Source organism: Schistocerca americana, chromosome 1, assembly GCF_021461395.2.
Source record: "Schistocerca americana isolate TAMUIC-IGC-003095 chromosome 1, iqSchAmer2.1, whole genome shotgun sequence".
Classification (NCBI taxonomy): Eukaryota; Metazoa; Arthropoda; class Insecta; order Orthoptera; family Acrididae; genus Schistocerca; species Schistocerca americana.
Genome location: NC_060119.1, coordinates 1,031,308,359 through 1,031,330,179, shown reverse-complemented (window position 1 = coordinate 1,031,330,179; position 21,821 = coordinate 1,031,308,359). Strand labels below are relative to the sequence as shown.

The window sequence follows — 21,821 nt, the reverse complement described above, 5'->3', positions numbered from 1 at the left end:
CTTCTCGTTCAAACCGCGGAAGGAGTTCTTCACAAGCATCAACACGTCGTTCTCTCATTTCAGGAGTCAGCTGCCGTGGCACCCATCTTGCAGACACTTCGTGGAACTGGAGCACATCATGCACAATGTGGTGTGCTGACCCATGACTAATCTGTAAACATGCTGCAATATCATTCAGTGTAACTCGGCGGTTTTCCTTCACTATGGCTTCAACTGCTGCAATGTTCTGTGGAGTCACAACTCGTTGTGCCTGACCTGGACGAGGAGCATCTTTCACTCAAGTCACACCATTTGTGAACCTCCTACTCCATTCGTAGACTTGCTGCTGTGACAAACATGCATCACCATACAGGACCTTCATTCGTCGATGAATTTCAATAGGTTTCACACCTTCACTACGCAAAAACCAAATAACAGATCGCTGTTCTTCCCTGGTGCAAGTCGCAAGTGGGGCGGCCATCTTTATACTGATACTGCGACGGTATGTGTGCAACTGCACTATGCTGCCACCTACAGGCCATTCTGCACGCTGTTTGTAGCACGCTTACCAACTTCAGGATAACGGCACGAAATTTTGATTTGTTATTACTAATTTAAGGTTTTAGTTTGACTCACCTTCGTATTATTAGCAGTTCGTATCAGTATTTAATGTAGTGTTAAGACACTAAGTGGAAAACGATCCCTCTCCCCGAGAGATGCTGCGGCGCCAATGGAAGCTGTGGTAGGGTCGGTATAACTTGGCGAAATGTCTGTAGTTGCTTTTTGTGACGTAGTGCGATGGATACAATGGTTAACTGCCAGATAGTTCTTCATTTTGCACACCTAGGAAGGAGGGAAATGCATGACCACAACCTGGTGACCTACATTAACTCACACTTCCTACACCCAGCCCAGTTTTCCCGCCCTGTTACGGCCCCAGAACATAATTTATCCTTTAATACGGTTCTACTGCACTTCGATGTGTTACACACAATTAATGTTTATTCTTAACCTGTTTCATTAAACTACAAGCATCAGTTTTCAATAAATATACGGCCAACAGGTAGCAAGTTTATTGTAAAAACCTTGACCAGGTTTCAATACACCAAGGACATCTCCTTCAGAACGAAAGCCCCTATAAGACTATATATATGTACTGTGTGTGTGTGTATGTGTGTGCGTGTGTGTGTGTGTGAATAAAATGAGAATTTGGGTCTGATAGAAGGTATTCTAGGGTAGCCCGTGCAGTTGCAATGAATACTGTGTCCAGATGGCTTAATGGTCAGAGCATCTGCCTAGTAATCATGAAATCCGGCTTCGAATCCCGTTCCGGCACAAATTTTCAACTTTCCCCACTGGTTTCAATCAGTGCCTGGTCGCAGCCAACGTCTGTAATTCTTTTGTGTCTTAATATTATGTTTGAAACATTATAGATGACTTTCCTTCTGAAGAAGATACCGTTATTTTACAATATACTTACGCAAATTGTTGGCTGTATACTTTATTTATTGCAAATTTATTTACGGTTGCTGCTGTAACCCATGTTTAAAATTGTGATAAACATGAGTCATATGCCATGAAACCACTATTTTTAATAATTTACCATTTTTCCGTACCCTGCAACACGGAAATTATTAGTCCTACCAGAAAAATGAATACGAAGTTTATTTTTAGGAAATTTAATGAAGTTTAATTTTGTACTGCGAAACATTTTCGCTAGACTCCACCGTTCTCGAGCTATAAAAGAAAAACATAAAAAAGTGACCTTCAGCTTCGTGTTTCTCACAAGTTTAAGGAAGACATCAAAGCAATTCAGAGGCGTATTGCTCGATTTGTTACCCGCAGGTTCGATCGACACGCGAGTACTACGGAAATACTCCGTAAAGTCAAATGGAAATCCCCTGGAAAGAAGACGTTCTTTTCGCGTAACCCTATGGAGAAAGTTTAGAGAATCGGCATCTGCGATTGACTGCAGAGCGATTGTGTGTGACGTTAAGTCTCGCGTTAGGGACCACGTTGCATCACTTAACGCAGCGCGCTCCCTTCCGATCCAGATCCGTACGGAATTAACGCTCTGGGCTGGTAACCGTTAAACTGTTATCCAGGTCACTCTGAGAGTGATTGGCTGCTTTCCGGGCTTATCCGAACTTTTTCCCAATCGGTTATGCGTCTCTGTCTCAGAAAACAAAATAGAACAAAACTTGCGCTTCACTTAATTTTCCCCCTCAGGATGACTGATGTTCGTGTCGAAAAGAAAGGGCATCCAACGGTACAAAATTAATTACAGTTTCGTGGACGGGACCTTATCACAGGCGCGACAAACAACGAAGAAAAAAAATAATTTGTTTCATTTTTAACTGTGATAAGCCTTAATGTAGGGTCAAGGGCACATAAAACTAGAAAAAGCAATTCTCAGATGCAATAAGCTGCAGGCGACAGTCAAGTTCCTTATTATTTTATTTCGCTCATCAGGCAAGAGCAGCTTCATATATTCATTACCCAGGCGGCAACACGTTAAAGTTTTATAGCAGCAACATAGCAGTATTGACGATGCTACTGAACGGAGCTTTAAACATCTAACATTTTAACTTTTTGCCATCAAGGCAGTTAATATCTAAAGATGCTCTGGTCTGAAGTGAAAAATAGTAAAATTAAAGTAAACGGCCTGAGGCGGCTTATCCGTACTATCGTCACCTCAACAAATTATGTACGTCCTATCAGTAGTAAAATAGATTAAAAATATGAACACAGCCAATTTTCGACGATTTAGTACTAGCCTTACTTTCATCGTTGAGATTTTTGCTGAATTTAGTACATCATGGCATCAATAAGGGATAACTCTCCTGACAATGTGTTAGTTACACAAAAAGGTTTCTTCCTTTCTTTCTTTCTTCCTTTCTTCTTTTTCATGCTGAAGTTCATTTCTGGGTATTCAAGAAAAAACGGATTCAAGAGAGTTAGTTGGCTGCACCTGAAAAAGAAATGGAAATAATCGTCAAAGGCAAGCTTGCGATTTTAATTAAACTTGATGCGCCGAGGAAGCCAAGAACAGTTTTTACATTCTCCTATTATTACCTTTCAATTTTACAAATAACGTAAATAAAAAAAAAAAATAAAAACACGAAAAACTGTCCACATCTCAAAGGTTTCTTTAAGCCCCGCCGATCTTTTCTTCATTGCCTTCCTCCGACATTTGCTCAGATACACCGAGCCTACCAAATAAAATGGATCCTGTCCTTGATGGTTAAGCACCAAACTGTTGTTGTGGTCTTCAGTCCTGAGACTGGTTTGATGCAGCTCTCCATGCTACTCTATCCTGTGCATGCTTCTTCATATCCCAGTGCCTACTGCAACCTACATCCCTCTGAATCTGCTTAGTGTATTCATCTCTTGGTCTCCCTCTAAGATTTTTACTCTCCACGCTGCCCTCCAATGCTAAATTTGTGATCCCTTGATGCCTCAGAACATGTTCTACCAACCGGTCCCTTCTTCTTGTCAAGTTGTGCCACAAACTCCTCTCCTCCCCAATTCTATTCAATACCTCCTTATTAGTTATGTGATCTACCCATCTTATCTTCAGCATTCTTCTGTAGCACCACATTTCGAAAGCTTCTATTCTCTTCTTGTCCAAACTATTTATCGTCCATGTTTCACTTCCATACATGGCTACACTCTGTACAAATACTTTGAGAAACAACTTCCTGACACTTAAATCAATACTCAATGTTAACAAATTTCTCTTCTTCAGAAACGCTTTCCTTGCCATTGCCAGTCTACATTTGATATGCTCTCCACTTCGACCATCATCAGTTATTTTGCTCCCCAAATAGCAAAACTCCTTTACTACTTTAAGTGTCTCATTTCCTAATCAAATTCCCTCAGCATCACCCGACTTAATTAGACTACATTCCATTATCCTCGTTTTGCTTTTGTTGATGTTCATCTTATATCCTCCTTTCAAGACACTGTCCATTCCGTTCAACTGCTCTTCCAGGTCCTTTGCTGTCTCTGACAGAATTACAAAATCATCAGAAAATCTCAAAATTTTTATTTCTTCTCCATGGATTTAAATTCCTACTCGAAATTTTTTTTTTTTTGTTTTCTTTACTGCTTGCTCAATATACATATTGAATAACATCGGGGGTAGGCTACAGCTCTGTGTCACTCCCTTCCCAACCGCTGCTTCCCTTTCATGCCCCTCTACTCTTATAACTGCCATCTGGTTTATGTACAAAATTTAAATAGCCTTTCGCTCCCTGTATTTTACCCCAGCCACTTCTAGAATTTGAAAGAGAGTATTCCAGTCAACATTGTCAAAAGCTTTCTCTAGGTCTACAAATGCTAGAAACGTAGGTTTGCCTTTCCTTAATCTTTCTTCTAAGATATGTCGTAAGGTCAGTATTGCCTCACGTGTTCCAACATTTCTACGGAATCCAAACTGATCTTCCCCGAGAAGCGCCAAACTACAAATCGAAAAGGTCTAGAATGTTTTGTCACTTGCTGTCTCTCAATCTCTCTCTCCCTCCTGTGCTGTAACGGTATGTTAATGCAAAAATACCAAAAGTACATATTCCTCGCTAAACCACCCAGTGCAACTGGCTGAGCATATCAAGACTAGAGTGTGTCGCCAACAATAAGACCATACCTAGATAAGCACTGCCGTGTTTAAACCAGTCTTCGGGTTGTCGACAGCATTACAGTTTACGCGTGACATAACCTTGATGTTTTATGTCCGCAGATAACTGGTACGGGTCACGGAATTGGACGCGAACTTGCGCACCAGCTGGGTGCGCTGGGCGCCACGCTCGTCTGCTGGGACGTAAACCAGGAATGGAACGAGAAGACGGCTGCGGAGCTGCGCAAGAAGGGCTACAAGGTGCACGCCTACAAGTAAGTAGCCCAGAGCATCGTGCCGTCTGATCCGTAGGACCGGTTTAAGGCCCAAGCGACACAAGTCAACATGGATTCCGGAAACAGCGATCGTGTGAGACCCAACTCGTTTTATTTGTTCGTGAGACCCAGAAACTATTAGATACAGGCTCCCAGGTAGATGCCATTTTCCTTGACTTCCGGAAGGCGTTCGATACAGTTCCGCACTGTCACCTGATAAACAAGGTAAGAGCCTACGGAATATCAGACCAGCTGTGTGGCTGGATTGAAGAGTTTTTAGCAAACAGAACACAGCATGTTGTTCTCAATGGAGAGACGTCTACAGACGATAAAGAAACCTCTGGCGTGCCACAGGGGAGTTTTATGGGACCGTTACTTTTCACAATATATATAAATGACCTAGTAGATAGTGTCGGAAGTTCCATGCGGCTTTTCGCGGATGATGCTGTAGTATACAGAGAAGTTGCAGCATTAGAAAATTGCAGCGAAATGCAGGAAGATCTGCAGCGGACAGGCACTTGGTGCAGCGAGTGGCAACTGACCCCTAACATAGACAAATGTAATGTATTGCGAATACATAGGAAGAAGGATCCTTTATTTTATGATTATATGATAGCAGAAAAAACACTAGGAGCAGTTACTTCTGTAAAATATCTGGGACTATGCGTACGGAACGATCTGAAGTGGAATGATCATATGAAATTAATTGTTGGTAAGGCGGGTGCCAGGTTGAGATTCATTGGGAGACTCCTTAGAAAATGCAGTCCATCAACAAAGGAGGTGGCTTACAAAACACTTGTTCGACCTATGCTTGAGTATTGCTCATCAGTGTGGAATCCGTACCAGGTCGGGTTGACAGAGGAGATAGAGAAGATCCGAAGAAGAGCGGCGCGTTTCGTCACAGGGTTATTTGGTAATCGTGATAGTGTTACGGAGATGTTTAACAAACTCAAGTGGCAGACTCTGGAAGAGAGGCACTCTGCATCGCGGTGTAGCTTGCTGTCCAGGTTTCGAGAGGGTGCGTTTCTGGATGAGGTATCGAATATATTGCTTCCCCCTACTTATACCTCCCGGAGAGATCACGAATGTAAAATTAGAGAGATTCGAGCGCGCACAGAGGCTTTCCGGCAGTCGGTCTTCCCGCGAGCCATACGCGACTGGAACAGGAAAGGGAGGTAATGACAGTGACACGTAAAGTACCCTCCGCTACACACCGTTGTGTGGCTTGCGGAGTATAAATGTAGATTTAGATGTAGAAGTGGCCGCTTGAAGGTGCCAAGCTGAGAGTGCAAAATCTGTAGACAGGGTGTATCATAATGGAAATGTCGTGTCATAATTAGTAGCGGAAACTACTCGTTTCCAAGCACACTAAATGTAGATTGGTTTTAAAGGTCTTACCAAGAATAGCAACTAACGCGTGTGCGAGGATGGGAGGGATGGAGGGAAGCAGTATGGGAAGCCCCATGTGATCCGCCACTTCTGTAGAAAAATGGAGGGAGGTAGGGGCAGCGAATTATATGTCGCTTTCGTGGAAAAATGTTAACGAAGCGGCCCTGTTAACATGGCTAGGGTGTAAGAAGAGACGAACGGGGAGGGCAGTGGCATAAATACTGCTATAGTTGAGTCGGCGTAAGTTGATCCTGGACAGCTGGCGAACGCTTGCAGGCGAAAAAAAGTAGTCGACTATTGAGCTTCGACAACACTGCAGCGTCCAGCCCACTGATAACTGTCAGGGAAATTCTTACAGCGACTCGATTATACAGGGTGGAGAAAAATTGTCACGAAATTTTGACCCAGGGTAGCTGCTGCCAGTAGGACCCAAAATTACTAATGTTGTGTGGGTTGACGACGCACCATTTTTAAACTACGGAAACTTGGCGCCGCGCGCTCCGGTTGGCCGTGGGGTTGCCCTGTTGGCGTTCGTCGGTTGACGGGCAGCGCTATGGTTGTCGGTTCACACATACAAGCGTCCCTCGCCCCGTCACTTAAATGTAAATGTCGTACGATTAGGATCTCTCGTCGGGTAGACCTTTCTCTGGGTGCTAGTCTTTCGATTTGACGCCACTTTGGCGACTTGCGCGTCGATAGGGATGAAATGATGATGATTAGGACAATGCAGCACCCTGAAATGATGATGATTAGGACAACACAACACCCTGCCCTGAGCGGAGAAAATCTCCGACCTAGCCGGGAATCGAACCCGGGCCTTTAGGATTGACAGTCTGTCGCGCTGACCACTTTCCTTTTCTTTTTTTTTTTTTAATCTCATCTTGTTCTATATTGTTCGTTGATTTTATTCGTGACGGACGTCCAATGACACTTATTCGGGTTGTTCGTTGATCAGTTCACTCAGTTTTTTTTTTTATTACAGAGGGTAGCTAAACCCTCTGACCGAGCACGCTGAGCTATCGTGCCGCCACCATTCAGCCACGGGGGGCGGACGCCCCGTCACTTCCCCAACGTGATACGCACACGTGTTGAATAGCTCTTGCTGTTTGTCCACACCTCCGTCAGAGGCATTCAAATGTAAGCTTCGCTTCGGAGCACACACCTGTCACCTGCGATTTAGTCATACAGTAAGCATGGTGGCACAGTATTCGTTTGAAGAACGACGAGATATGGTTTTTGTTTATGGACTAGCCGACGGTAATGCGCTGAATCTCCACGGTTGTATGAGGAACAGTACCCAGCAAGACACCACCCACACCCGCAAACGTTTACAGAAATTCACTGGTGACTTGGCGAAACAGGCTCGTTAGTGGGATATCATAGTGATGCTGGAAGACGTCAAACACCATGGGAAGGTGTATTTGAAAAGACTGTTCTCTAGCGCTTCAAGGAAGACCCTACGACAAGTACCGGAGTAGCTAGACACGACATGGGGGCCACTTGTCTGTTAGTCTAGGAGGTTTTGAGGGATGACGGCAAGAATCCATTTAGTTTCCACCCTATCCAAGACCTAAATCCTGTGGTGGACTATGAACACAGGCAGGGTTTTGCCGGTGGTTTCTGTGATGTGTTGGACAAAATCCCGAGTTCCCCGTCATTGTTTTGTTCACTTACGAGTGCACCTTCCATCAGGATGGCCTTTACAACACTCGAACCGTTCATTACTGGGCAGGGGGAAACCCCCACGTCACGCAGTCCAAGGACACAAGGAACGATTTTCGCTCAAGATTTGGGCAGGCATTGTGGCTGACCACCTGATTGGGCTGGTCCACATACCTCCTCCAATTGCCGGGTCAAGTTACCTTCACTTTTTGCAAGAAACTCTACCCGGTCTGCTGGAAGATATTCCCCTAGACGTACTGCAACACTTGTGGATGCAGCATGATGGGGTGCCCACACGTAACAGTCGTGCTGTGCGCAGATATTTAAATGAAGTCTTCGACAGCCAGGTAACTGGCCGAGGTACCCGTAGGACGTGGCACCCGCGATCACGAGGCCTTATGCCACCAGACTTTTTCCTGTGGGGATTCTTCAAGATCCTAGTTCACCCACCCAGATGTCAACCATCTAGAAACAAAGAGGAATTAATGGATCGCATTCAACACGCCACCCCCCAGAGCAATGCCAGGAATCTTTGACAGAGTTCGGTAAAACACTGTTCCACATTCCAAGCTTGTATCACGTCAGAGGGTCGCCAGTTCGAGCACCTTCCTTAAGTAAACAATATCCTAGGTACAAAAAAGGCCCTTTCCAGTTCTGACACTATTTGTAAAAGACTTTCTGCATGCAAACCAACAACTGTTGACAGGTTTCTTCCCAGTACGTCTTATCATGGAACTCCAATGGATGTGTCAAGATTAGGTCCCCTGGTGGATTTGCCCCCAGGCCACCAGAGTGGAAGGCTGGCATGCTACCACCGAGCGTGCAGGCCGCCTTCAATACATCACGATATCTGGCAGGCAAAGCATTCACGGACATGCGTTGTCCAGAGCATTTGGCAACAGGGCAATCCCGCGACCAATTGGAGCGTGTGGCACCAAGTTTCTGTAGTTTAAAGATTGTGCATTGTTGACCTACACAGTATTATTAATTTTGCTCTCTACTTACATCAGCTATCCAGGGTTAAAATCTCGAGACATAATTTTTCTACATCCTGTATAATGGGCGTTTTTCTTTCTCACTTGGCGCTGACGTTCAAAAGGCTGCGAGCATAACAAACCACTGATCAGCGTAATGCAAACTTGCCGAAACTGTCTCTCACACATAATTCCTTGGGTCTCCTTCTTTTACCATATTATCTGTACACATTGTTGGCAAGCAATCTATGCATCATTATGCTGGTAACGTCAGTCTACGAAGGCAAGTCGGTCCTTTTTACCTGATCGATAGCACTTACGCATCAATGACATTTTTTACGTCGTTGTTGTTCTTGAGCATTTCAGACAATAGCTCTATTTGGAGTGAACTCATAGCATTATTAAGTGATCCTTGTTGTACATATGCATCAATGAAAAAAATTGGTGTGTGATTAATTTTCTATACTATATAAGGACTAAAACTCCAGAGCTTATTCGCAGAACGCAACTGCAGTACATAGTGGTGACAGTTCTCTTAATGAACAAAAAATTTACGTGAGAATAAATTGCTTTAGAAGTGATGCAGCCTGTCTGATGAGTCTTCGTGTGGCTGTACACTTCGAATATCGACAGGAAAGTCGAGACAGCCAAGTGAGTTGTTTTGATTGTCATGCCAGAAATGGTACTGCGATAACTCAGGCACAGAATGAGATTTTCACTCTGCAGCGGAGTGTGCGCTGATATGAAACTTCCTGGCAGATTAAAACTGTGTGCCCGACCGAGACTCGAACTCGGGACCTTTGCCTTTCGCGGGCAAGTGCTCTACCAACTGAGCTACCGAAGCACGACTCACGCCCGGTACTCACAGCTTTACTTCTGTCTGTACCTTGTCTCCTACCTTCCAAAGGTCCCGAGTTCGAGTCTCGGTCGGGCACACAGTTTTAATCTGCCAGGAAGTTTAACTCGGACACAGTTTAACTTTTGCTGTCATTCATGAAACTATACACTATCATACAATTCGTGTTCGTTTGGTGTCACACCAACTGGCAAACATAAACAGGAACACCAGGAAATTTTTTGAAGTTACATTTAAGGGATCTTGACGAGGAAGGAGACGGCATTCTTCGTCACGTCGTAACCATTAATAGGACGTAGTTCCATCACTATGAACCAGAGTGTAAGAATCTGTTTGTTATATGGAGACAACGCCAAATTTTTGGCAGCAAGAATATGATTTTTGGCAGCAAGAATATGATCAACAAAAAGGAATGTACAGCACCTGTAGGGTAAAATACAAAAAGATTATCATAACAGAAGGAATTAACGGTGGATTCTTGGTGAAACATTGCAAAGTAACCAAACAAATACTGTTTTTTGTACTTTCAACATTGCAGCATGTGTTTTTTGCCTTGCTTCAAAAATTTTATTATGGTTACTCCACAACCTTAGATTTCAGATTAGAAGCCCATTTTCAAGTACGTTATGATTCCAAGTGTGTAAAGCAAAGATAAACACCACAACTTTTTAATGTCTCGATCCTTGGGTTAAGGCAAATTACTTCACTGACTATTTTTTGACAAATTACATATGGAATTACACAATTCAGCAATTACACTGACATGACTAAACAGACCTAGGAAAAAAGTTGAATGTCAGCCTGCTAATAGACTGAGGCCCAAAGTTTTACTTCTACATGGTGACAATTATTGAAGTATGTGAAATAAAATCGTCATAACTTCTGAACGGTTTGCATTAGGACGTTCAAACTACATGGTTGGCCGTGAGGCAAATGGGAATTAGTATACTCATGCTTGGTTTGGTTTAGCGGCGAAGCTCACTTTCATTTGTATGGGTTCGTCAATAAGCGAAATTGGCGCATTTGGAGGACTGAGAAACCACATTTCGCGATCGAGAAGTCTCTTGACCCTCATTGGGTGACAGTGTGGTGTGCAACGGCCAGTCGTGGAATAATCAGTGTGATGTTCCTTGATGGCACGATGGCTATCAAATGGTATGTGAAGGTTTTGGTGGATGATTTCATCCCCATTATCCAAAGTGACCCTGATTTCGACAAGATGTGGTTGATGCAAGAGGGAGCTCGACCCAATCGAAACAGGAGTGTGTCTGATGTCCTGGAGGAGCACTCTGGGGACCGCATTTTCGCTCTGGGTATCCAAAGACCATATTCTCTGGATCTAAACACATGCGATTCCTTTTTGTGATGCTATATTAAAAACAAAGCGAACAGCAATAGCCTCAAGACAATTGCTGAGCTGAAAACAGCCATTCAGGAGTTCATCGACATCATCGATGTTCTGCCACTTCAGCGGGTCATGCAGAATTTTGCTATTTGCCTGCACCACATCATCGCCAATCATGGCAAGTATATCAAACATGTCATAACCTAAATCCGACGTTTACATGGTGAATAAAGCGTGTGTACACTGTAGTTTGTAACTATTTTACGTTTTTTTTCATATAGTTCAGTAATTGTCACCCTGTATCTAGGAGTTGTGGTATCATCTAAAAATAATTGAATTACGGTTTTTTCATTTAATGGAGGGTGTGGGGGTATATCCATCTGCGTGTGTGTGTGTGTGTGTATATATATATATTTTAATTTCTGGAATTCCTAACTGGCTGAGTTTTGCCCCCTTTTCTTCTGTGTGTAGTACTTCTACATCTACTATATATTTTGTTAAGGCAATGTTCCACAAAGGCTTGAATCAGATCTCTTCAGTCTCCAGCTTCTGTGATGTTCTTTAAGCCTGGTTCAGACTGACCTCCCAGTCTGTCCAATGTAGCAAGAGCGACACTCCCAGCGTATGATCTTATAAACCTCATTTTCTGTGATGGCTAGTTGTTTGTCTTTTGCATTGAACAAGCAAATACCTATTGTCTAAGGGACATAGTAAAGAACAGAGAAACCCTTTGCCTTGAAAATGTTATGTATCTTGTTTGATCTTTTCCCTAGAAAAGGTAATCTACACCATTTCTTTTCCAATTTGTCTGTCGGAAGAAGACTTTGGCCATGAACGCAATACAATAAAAACAAAGCTATAAATAATTAATTTGACCCCAACATCATAGACAAAATTCTTAGTAAAATGATGAACAGCACAGATAAACTGGAAAATTAAATTTTTTATTAGAGTGTATCAAAAGATTCAGTAACTACAGCAAAAATTTCCAGAGGTAAATAATGTAGGCATATGCTACTATTTGCATTACCTATTTTGAAGGCCACCCAAAAAAAAAAGGTTTTCGGTGCATTGCTGCACTTAGGAGAAGGTACACACAAAAGCACGGAAATTGTCAATGCTGTGCAACTAAAGCAATATGTAAAAGGACCTAGGTTGTCACACTCTTCATGGTACTCAGTAGCAGCAAAAGTGGCACAAACTAGTTCACATGAAAGAAGAATGTTTTTTCTCTGTTGGCTGTGGATATCATCAAATTCACACATGAAGAAAGTTGGACAGTAACTCCACATTGGTTCACCCTACTTCAAGAATATTTTTCCAAGCTTTTTGAAAGAATTTAACAGAAAAGTGCAGGAAGAACCACCAAAAGAACTTTGCTACACTATGGTGTGCTTCTCACATACAGACCAGTTGACACGAAGTAATCCAGAAACTTCCAAATTGACATCACAGCCCAAGTCTGTTCCTGTGGGAGTTCACTCTCTTGACAAACTACAAAATAAAAGCAACTCATGAGTAGTTTTGAGTTCTTGCTAAAATGACTGAACGCCTGTAAAACATATCTATGTGACCTTCACAAGGAGGCATATCATGTAATTTTCACAAAGGTACTCGAAATTTTTGTGTCATAGCCTAAAGAAAACTAGATAAGTTTCTGCCACTAACCATGTTGTGTATAGACATCAAGACTGATGTGATGTCAATGGCTGAAAACCTAGTAGACAGAGAACCATATGACTGAACATAACATTCGATGTACAATGTCAGAATCGTCTCATGCAAGAACACTTATAGAGTTCCGGATCAAACTGTAGGTTCAGGAAAGTGAGGTAAAGCTGTGTGCTAGAACTGGCATAGAGAACATTTATATGATGACAGTTAACTACTGATCCATCCATAAGGCTGGATATTATTTTGTTAGAAGGCCAATGGCTACCTCCATGTGACGTGTTAGCTGCAGCTACCAGTGTTGTGGTAGCTGAAAGTGAAATTGAGTGTGTCACATGAATAATATACCTGCGACTCTGAGACAGTCTCCATATCACTGGTGTGGCAAGATACTAGATCCCTCCTCCCCCCCCCCCCAACTAGGCCATAGGGGTGGTAGCAGCTATGGAGTAAAGTAAAGACTGGCAATATTGTGGAGGGAGGGGGAAGGGGGGGTAGCTATCCAGCAAATGGCTTGGTTACAAAATAGTTTTCTGTGCCTCTGTCTTTATTGGCCTCATCACTTTCTTCTGCCTTTCTTTTACTGTCCTCTTTCCCATAAGCAGTCTCATTGACAGTAAGGAAAACTGGTTTATAAGTTTATTGCTTCTGTATTTTAAACATAGCTGCACAACAGTAACAGTTCCATGTAATAAAATTATAAACAGCCGACCATTTTGACAAATGGATCTATGCAGACATTTGTAAAAATGGCGATGATACATCAGTCCATACTAATGTAAAATTGCCACCTTCTGAAGAAGATAAATTTAAATTTGTTGAAACCTAGGTAAAGAATTCTTTATCCATTGCAACTGGTCGGCTGTTTATAATTTTATTTATTGCTTCTGATTCCAATGGTCACTTCTGTAAATTTTTTCAGATGTGATGTGTCAAACCGTGAAGAAGTACTTAACCTAGCAAAGAAAGTCCAAACAGATGTCGGTGATGTCAGCATCATCATCAACAATGCTGGCATCATGCCTTGCCGACCTTTCTCGACATACACACCTGAAGTGATACGTCGCATCTTTGATGTAAATGTGTTTGCACATTTCTGGGTATGTGCATTGAATTATTCATAATTTTGCTAACATTGGTTAATTATTTTGCCTTGTTATAGACATTAGACTGTTCTGGTTTTTCCCCAATGTCTGTTGTTGTGTAGAATATTCCTTTACCAGAAAAATCTTTATGATTCAATAGAGACTTTAGAACTAATTGTTTAATGATGTGCTTTACTAGTTCAATAAACTTAACATACATGATCTCTTAATGAGCTTATTCACTTTATAATTATTTGAGATAGGTCTACAAGAAGGACAGCAGAAGTGACTGACAAAACTACTATCAAATATCCTTGACATCAATTGGTTGTAGAATCTTTAAAACATATTCTGAGCTCAAATGTAATGAGATATTCTAACAGAATGATCTCCTCCAAGCCCACTGGCATGGATTCTGAAAATACTGATAATAGGAAACTCAACTTGGGCTTCTATCAGGGCATCATAAAAGACATGGATTAAGGCAGTCAGGTAGACTTCTGAAAAACATTTGACTCAGTACCACAAATAAGCTTGTTACCAAAGTATTGTCATGTGGGATACCAAATGAGATATGCAACTGGACTGAGGCTTTCTTAATGGTTAGACACAGAATCTCATCTCAGATGGACAGTCATTGACAGACGTAGTAGTAACTTCAGGTGCTCCCTATGGAAGTGTGGCGGGAATCTTTCTGCTGATGTTGTAAATAAATGATCTTGCAGACAATAGGAAGTCACTTCAGAATTTTTGTTAGTGATGCAGGAATCTACAAATGAAATACTATTTGAATAAATCTGGACAAATATTCAGTCACTTCTTGATTAGATTTCAAAATGGTGCAAAATTGACAACTCATTCTTAATGTTCAGAAATGTAAAATGGTGAATTTTGAAAAATGAAAAAAACTTAAGTAACTTATGACTACAATAGCATTGACCCACAACTGAAATCAGTCAAATCATGCACATACCTGGGTGTAGTGCTTAGTAGGGACTTGAAGTTAAATGACCACATGGGCTCAACTGTATCTGAAGCAGGTGGCAGGGTCTACTTCTTTGGTAGAATACAAAGAAATGCAGTCAGTCTACATAAGATATTGCATACATAAAACATTCATCTGACCTGTCATGGAATATTGCTCATGTGTGTGAGTCTGTACCAAATAGGACTAACAGAAATAACATAACTGGCAGAAGCTTTGAAAATTAGCCCATGAAAGCCTACTTCTGGGTCTAGCAGCAGTTTTATGTGATGGACCTAGAAATATACTACAGCTATCTACATATCCCCCGCAGAGGGACAACAAAGACAAGATCAGACAAATTGCAGCACACACAGAGATGTTTAAGAAATCGTATGTCCTTCGCTCTGAAACTGGTACATTTGAATGTATTCTCTGCCGAGCAATTCAGTAGTTCAATGTTTTGTAGAGTATAGGTGAAGATGTGGAGGTAGTGAGACATACTACCTTCTCCCTCTGCTTCAGAAAAAATAGTGTGTTTTATATTATTTTGATGATGCTAAACAATGATAAAACGTAAAAAATACTCTAATCAGAGAAAGTAATGTCCATATAATGAATAATATAATTATTTGTGCAGTCTCCCACAAAGTAATACTAAACTGTTGCATCCCGTATGTATGACATTACATTAATAATAAAAATAGTGTTTAGCACAATGGTAGGTATTCATTGTCTGACATCAGCATGAAATTGTAAACTACTGTTCAAGTTTGTAAAGTAACACCCATTGGTTAAAATCTTAACCATTGTACTTTCTTGACAATCAGTGCAAAACTGCTGTAAAGTACTGAAGCATCTCTAAACAGCTGTTGTGCAAATTCAGGTACTTATAAATGACTGAATGCTTCTTATTAAAAAAAAATACTGAAATGTTTGCTCAGGTGGGACCAATATAAAATTTCAGTTGTGAGCTCTCTGAAAAAGAGTACAAAGAATTTTCACAAAAGTGGCAGGCACATATCTAATGAAAATATTGGAATTAAATTTGTTAATAACCCAAAATTGTGGAAATCAATGATAAATTTGGTTCTATTTCATTAATAAATTATATAAAATAATCAATGTTATTGGAGTTTTACTTATTTCATTGGAATGCATTTGCTTCCTCACTGGGAATGATAAAAGGATACAAGGCATTTCCCTTCCAGCCTCCCCCCCCCCCCCCAAAAAAAAAGTCACACACATGTACTTACATTGATTCTCCTCATCATAAGTTAGTGTCCAATTTATTTATTTTTATTTGGTCCTGTGACATCTTGTGTAGATATAGTAAAAGTCAAAATATAATGCACAGATAAATATTACAAATTTTTCTTATAATGACAACACAGAATGTTTCCTACAGACAATGCAGTTATACTGTACACATATGTGGACACATTTAGACATAAAAACAATACAGAAATTAATCATGATACACATTCAGTCTTAGTAACGTTTAATACACATGCAATAGATATGATACAAATGATTCCTATATGTAAAACGGCTAGACAGTAGACGCATATGATCACATTTATACAATTTGATTATAATAGAGGGAAACATTCCATGTAGGAAAAATATATCTAAAAACAAAGATGATGTGACTTACCAAATGAAAGCCAGCACTTTCATTTGGTAAGTCACATCATCTTTGTTTTTAGATACATTTATACAATTTGCTATACATGTTCACCATTTTATGTTTCTCACATAGAGTTAGTATTTGCAATGACTGGTAATTTTACTTTGGAGTTAGATAGTGAGAGAAATGATTATTAGTGCAATTTCTAATTTCTTTATTATGTACAGAGCTGTTTTGTTTACAAGCATTGAAAGTTGTTAAAATATCCCTTAAGAATACTATGGCTTCATGTATATACAAGCACAGAAGGTTGAGGACCTTTAATGTTGGGAAAGAGAACAATATGAATCTTTTCTCTTTTTGTTGCAAATGATTTTAATAGCTCATTTTTGTGTTTTGAATATAGTTTGGCTACATGGTGAATTTCCCCAGAATATGCTTTCATACCTGACTACAGATTGGAAACGTGTGTGGTATACCTGCAGTACTGTTTCTCTATTACAGCTTGAGTTTAGTATCCACAGTATATAGCCAATAGATGACATCTTACTTGTTGGAGCCTGAATGTGTGTGTTTTCTATTTGAGATCATCCTACATATGTGTTCCCAAAAATTTCACGTCACCAGTCTGTTTTAAGCTTTTGTTGTTTGTTTTCAGGTGGAGGTGAGCTTGTTGCTTTTTATAGCATATTTGAAAGTTCATGGCTACAGTTTTTTCAGTGTTTATAATAAGTTTATTTTTTTTTTCCAACCTATCTGACAGTTGCATCAGTGTCCTATCTGCTGATGACTGAAGGTCTTTTTTATATGATCCTGTCATCAAAATGCTTGTGTCACCCACAAACAGAATTTTTCTTTGGCATGAAGGAATGAAGGAATAGGATTCCAGCTAATGCAAACCCTTGTCGCACACCATATTTCTTGAAAGTTTTCCCTGATGAGTTTCTGTTCTTATGATGTGTCCAGTTGTATGTCATGTTTAAGAATAACGTTTTGTTGCAGGTATGTGAGATACGATTTGATCAATTCATTTGGAAAACCCTTAATACCCACACTTTCTATTTTGTGTAGTAGAGTAGCGTGATCTATAATGTCAGACACTTCAGACAAGTCCAGAAATATACCATTAGCCATTTCCTGTTGATCTATGGCTTTCAGGATTGCATTTACATACTCATAGACAGCTGTGTCTGTGGATCTAGATTTCCAGACGCAATGCTGATGGTTTGATGGTAATGAATATGTTGTGGATTGGCAAGAGAGCCAATGAAATGACGTAGCTGAAGGCTATGCTAACTATCGTCTCGGCAAATGAGAGCGTATTTTGTCAGTGAACCATCGCTAGCAAAGTCAGCTGTACAAGTGGGCCGAGTGCTAGGAAGTGTCTCTAGACCTGTCGTGTGGCGGCGTCTCGGTCTGCAATCACTGATAGTGGGGGCATGCGGGTCCGACGTATACTAACGGACCGCGGCCAATTTAAAGGCTACCACCTAGCAAGTGTGGTGTCTGGCAGTGACACCACATTCCTCCCCCGCAAATCGGCGGACGGTTGTGGCATAAGGCTTCCGCCTGCCGTGGGGAGGACCCCATGTTGACGTACGCGACGAGGTGGGGAGCCTAACAACAGGCGAGGCTGTGCCACCCACACCCTGCCATTCAGACCGAGGGGAGCTAGGAAACGCCTGAAAACCTGCTCCAGGGTGCACGCCAACATGTGGTGTATGCGCCTGTAGAGAGACAGGAGGGGCCAAAGGGTCGACCTCCATCGGGCCGGGGCACCCGACGGGCGAAGACGACATATGATCCGGAGCGGGCAACAGTTCCATGTCGGAGGACAACCGGTCACGGGAAGCGATCGGCAGTGCGTGACCCAGGGAGACGCCTGGCGGTTGCAGCGACGCATCAACTGCGGGCGTCCCGGCGAGAGAACAGGCGGCGGCAGCGGCGTGTCGCCATGGGGCAAAATGGAAGACAGCGTCAGTAACACCTGGGGCTGAGGCAAGCCAGTAGATGGGTCCCCAGGGCGCTGACTGGACGGCACCGTCACTGAAAGCAGACGGGGAGCGGCAGATCCCATGCGACGACAGAGGCGCAGCTGATTGAGATGCCGACGCACCTCACCAGAGGCCCCCAAAACCAGATACATCGCACGGCCGAGGCAGCGAAAAATGCGCCCTTCGAACCAACGCCGTAAACCTCGATAGTTGCGGTAAGAAACAACGTCGCCTGGGGCAAAAGCAGGTGTCTGCCGCTGCACAGGAACCTGATGCAGCGGATGTAGCAAAGACATCAAGGTGCGATGAGGGCGACCGTGGAGCAACTCAGCCGGCGAGCGACCATCTCGGGGCTGAGAGCGATACGAGGACAAAAAGAGCAATAACGCATCCTCCCGAGAATGCAACTCTTTCAACTTCAACATCTGTGACTTGAAAGTCCTGACCAATCATTCAGCGGCACCGTTTCATTGTGGCGAAAACAGCACGGACGTCAGATGTTGAATACCATTGGCCTTGCAGAGTGACTGAAATTCTGCGGACATGAATTGTGGGCCATTGTCGGAAACAATAGTCTGTGGAAGACCTTCAATGCAAAATATAGCAGATAACGCTTGGATGGTGGCAGATGACGTCGTGGAAGACATCCTGACAACAAAAGGAAAATTACTGAATGAATCTACCACAACCAACCATCGAGCATCCCATCCTCATCGCCCAATGTTGTGGATTGGCAAGAGAGCCAACCCACTATGAGAGGAAGCCGAAAGGCACGCGTTTTAGCTCACGCAGGCTGGCGTGAGGCCTGGAACAGGTCAAGGAAATTAGACTAGCAAAAAAGGACGTAGCTGTGGAATACTTAACTTTAATCCATAAATGGTGAACATCGCTCTTGACAGTACTTGTTTTACAGCATCAATAGTAACTGATAGTTACTAATAGTAACTTGCTAGGTCGTAGCAAATGACGTAGCTGAAGGCTATGCTAACTATCGTCTCGGCAAATGAGAGCATATTTTGTCAGTGAACCATCACTAGCAAAGTCGGCTGTACAACTGGGTCGAGTGCTAGGAAGTGTCTCTAGACCTGCCGTGTGCCGGTGCTCGATCTGCAATCACTGATAGTGGGGACATGTGGGTCCGACGTATACTAACGGACCGCGGCCGATTTAAAGGCTACCACCTAGCAAGTGTGGTGTCTGGTGGTGACACCACAGAATATTTGTTTTTAAATTCCTGTACCTCCCCCCATGAACCATGGACCTTGCCGTTGGTGGGGAGGCTTGCGTGCCTCAGCGATACAGATAGCTGTACCGTAGGTACAACCACAACGGAGGGGTATCTGTTGAGAGGCCAGACAAACGTGTGGTTCCTGAAGAGGAGCAGCAGCCTTTTCAGTAGTTCCAAGGGCAACAGTCTGGATGATTGACTGATCTGGCCTTGTAACAATAACCAAAACGGCCTTGCTGTGCTGGTACCGCGAATGGCTGAAAGCAAGGGGAAACTACGGCCGTAATTTTTCCCGAGGGCATGCAGCTTTTACTGTATGATTAAATGATGATGGCCTCCACTTGGGTAAAATATTCCGGAGGTAAAATAGTCCCCCATTCGGATCTTCGGGCGGGGACTACTCAAGAGGATGTCGTTATCAGGAGAAAGAAAACTGGCGTTCTACGGATCGGAGCGTGGAATGTCAGATCCCTTAATCGGGCAGGTAGGTTAGAAAATTTAAAAAGGGAAATGGATAGGTTAAAGTTAGATATAGTGGGAATTAGTGAAGTTCGGTGGCAGGAGGAACAAGACTTCTGGTCAGGTGACTACAGGGTTATAAACACAAAGTCAAATAGGGGTAATGCAGGAGTAGGTTTAATAATGAATAGGAAAATAGGAATGCGGGTAAGCTACTACAAACAGCATAGTGAACGCATTATTGTGGCCAAGATAGACACGAATCCCATGCCTACTACAGTAGTACAAGTTTATATGCCAACTAGCTCTGCAGATGATGAAGAAATCGAAGAAATGTATGATGAAATAAAAGAAATTATTCAGATTGTGAAGGGAGACGAAAATTTAATAGTCATGGGTGACTGGAATTCGAGTGTAGGAAAAGGGAGAGAAGGACACATAGTAGGTGAATATGGATTGGGGCTAAGAAATGAAAGAGGAAGCCACCTGGTAGAATTTTGCGCAGAGCACAACTTAATCATAGCTAACACTTGGTTTAAGAATCGTGGTAGAAGGTTGTATACATGGAAGAACCCTGGAGATACCAAAAGGTATCAGATAGATTATATAATGGTAAGACAGAGATTTAGGAACCAGGTTTTAAATTGTAAGACATTTCCAGGGGCAGATGTGGACTCTGACCACAATCTATTGGTTATGACCTGTAGATTAAAACTGAAGAAACTGCAAAAAGGTGGGAATTTAAGGAGATGGGACCTGGATAAACTTAAAGAACCAGAGGTTGTACAGAGTTTCAGGGAGAGCATAAGGGAACAATTCACAGGAATGTGGGAAAGAAATACAGTAGAAGAAGAATGGGTAGCTTTGAGGGATGAAGTAGTGAAGACAGCAGAGGATCAAGTAGGTAAAAAGATGAGGGCTAGTAGAAATCCTTGGGTAAAAGAAGGAATATTGAATTAAATTGATGAAAGGAGAAAATATAAAAATGCAGTAAATGAAGCAGGCAAAAAGGAGTACAAACGTCTCAAAAATGAGGTCGACAGGAAGTGCAAAATGGCTAAGCAGCAATGGCTAGAGGACAAATGTAAGGATGTAGGGGCTTATCTCATGAGGGGTAAGATAGATACTGCCTACAGGAAAATTAAAGAGACCTTTGGAGATAAGAGAACCACTTGTATGAACATCAAGAGCTCAGATGGAAACCCAGTTCTAAGCAAAGAAGGGAAAGCAGAAAGGTGGAAGGAGTATATAGAGGGTCTATACAAGGGCGATGTACTTGAGGACAATATTATGGAAATGGAAGAGGATGTAGATGAAGATGAAATGGGAGATACAATACTGCGTGAAGAGTTTGACAGAGCATTGAAAGACCTGAGTCGAAACAAGGCCCCCGGAGTAGACAACATTCCATTGGAACTACTGACGGCCTTGGGAGAGCCAGTCCTGACAAAACTCTACCATCTAGTGAGCAAGATGTATGAAACAGGCGAAATACCCTCAGACTTAAAGAAGAATATAATAATGCCAATCCCAAAAAAAGCAGGTGTTGACAGATGTGAAAATTACCGAAATATCACTTTAATAAGTCACAGCTGCAAAATACTAACTCGAATTCTTTACAGACGAATGGAAAAACTAGTAGAAGCTGACCTTGGGGAAGATCAGTTTGGATTCCGTAGAAATACTGGAACACGT

General features: G+C 42.2%; 1 protein-coding gene across 4 annotated transcripts in view; it reads left to right on the top strand.

The window, feature by feature from the left end:
- The window catches only part of LOC124616656 (epidermal retinol dehydrogenase 2-like), a 350,044-nt gene that overhangs the window by 315,340 nt on the left and 12,883 nt on the right, over positions 1-21,821 (top strand). For all 4 annotated transcript variants that reach the window (XM_047144987.1, XM_047144994.1, XM_047145008.1 and 1 more), the window contains 2 exons: positions 4,718-4,869; positions 13,689-13,866. In XM_047144987.1, coding sequence (XP_047000943.1) covers positions 4,718-4,869; positions 13,689-13,866 — 330 coding nt within the window. The remainder of the gene's footprint in view (positions 1-4,717; positions 4,870-13,688; positions 13,867-21,821) is intronic.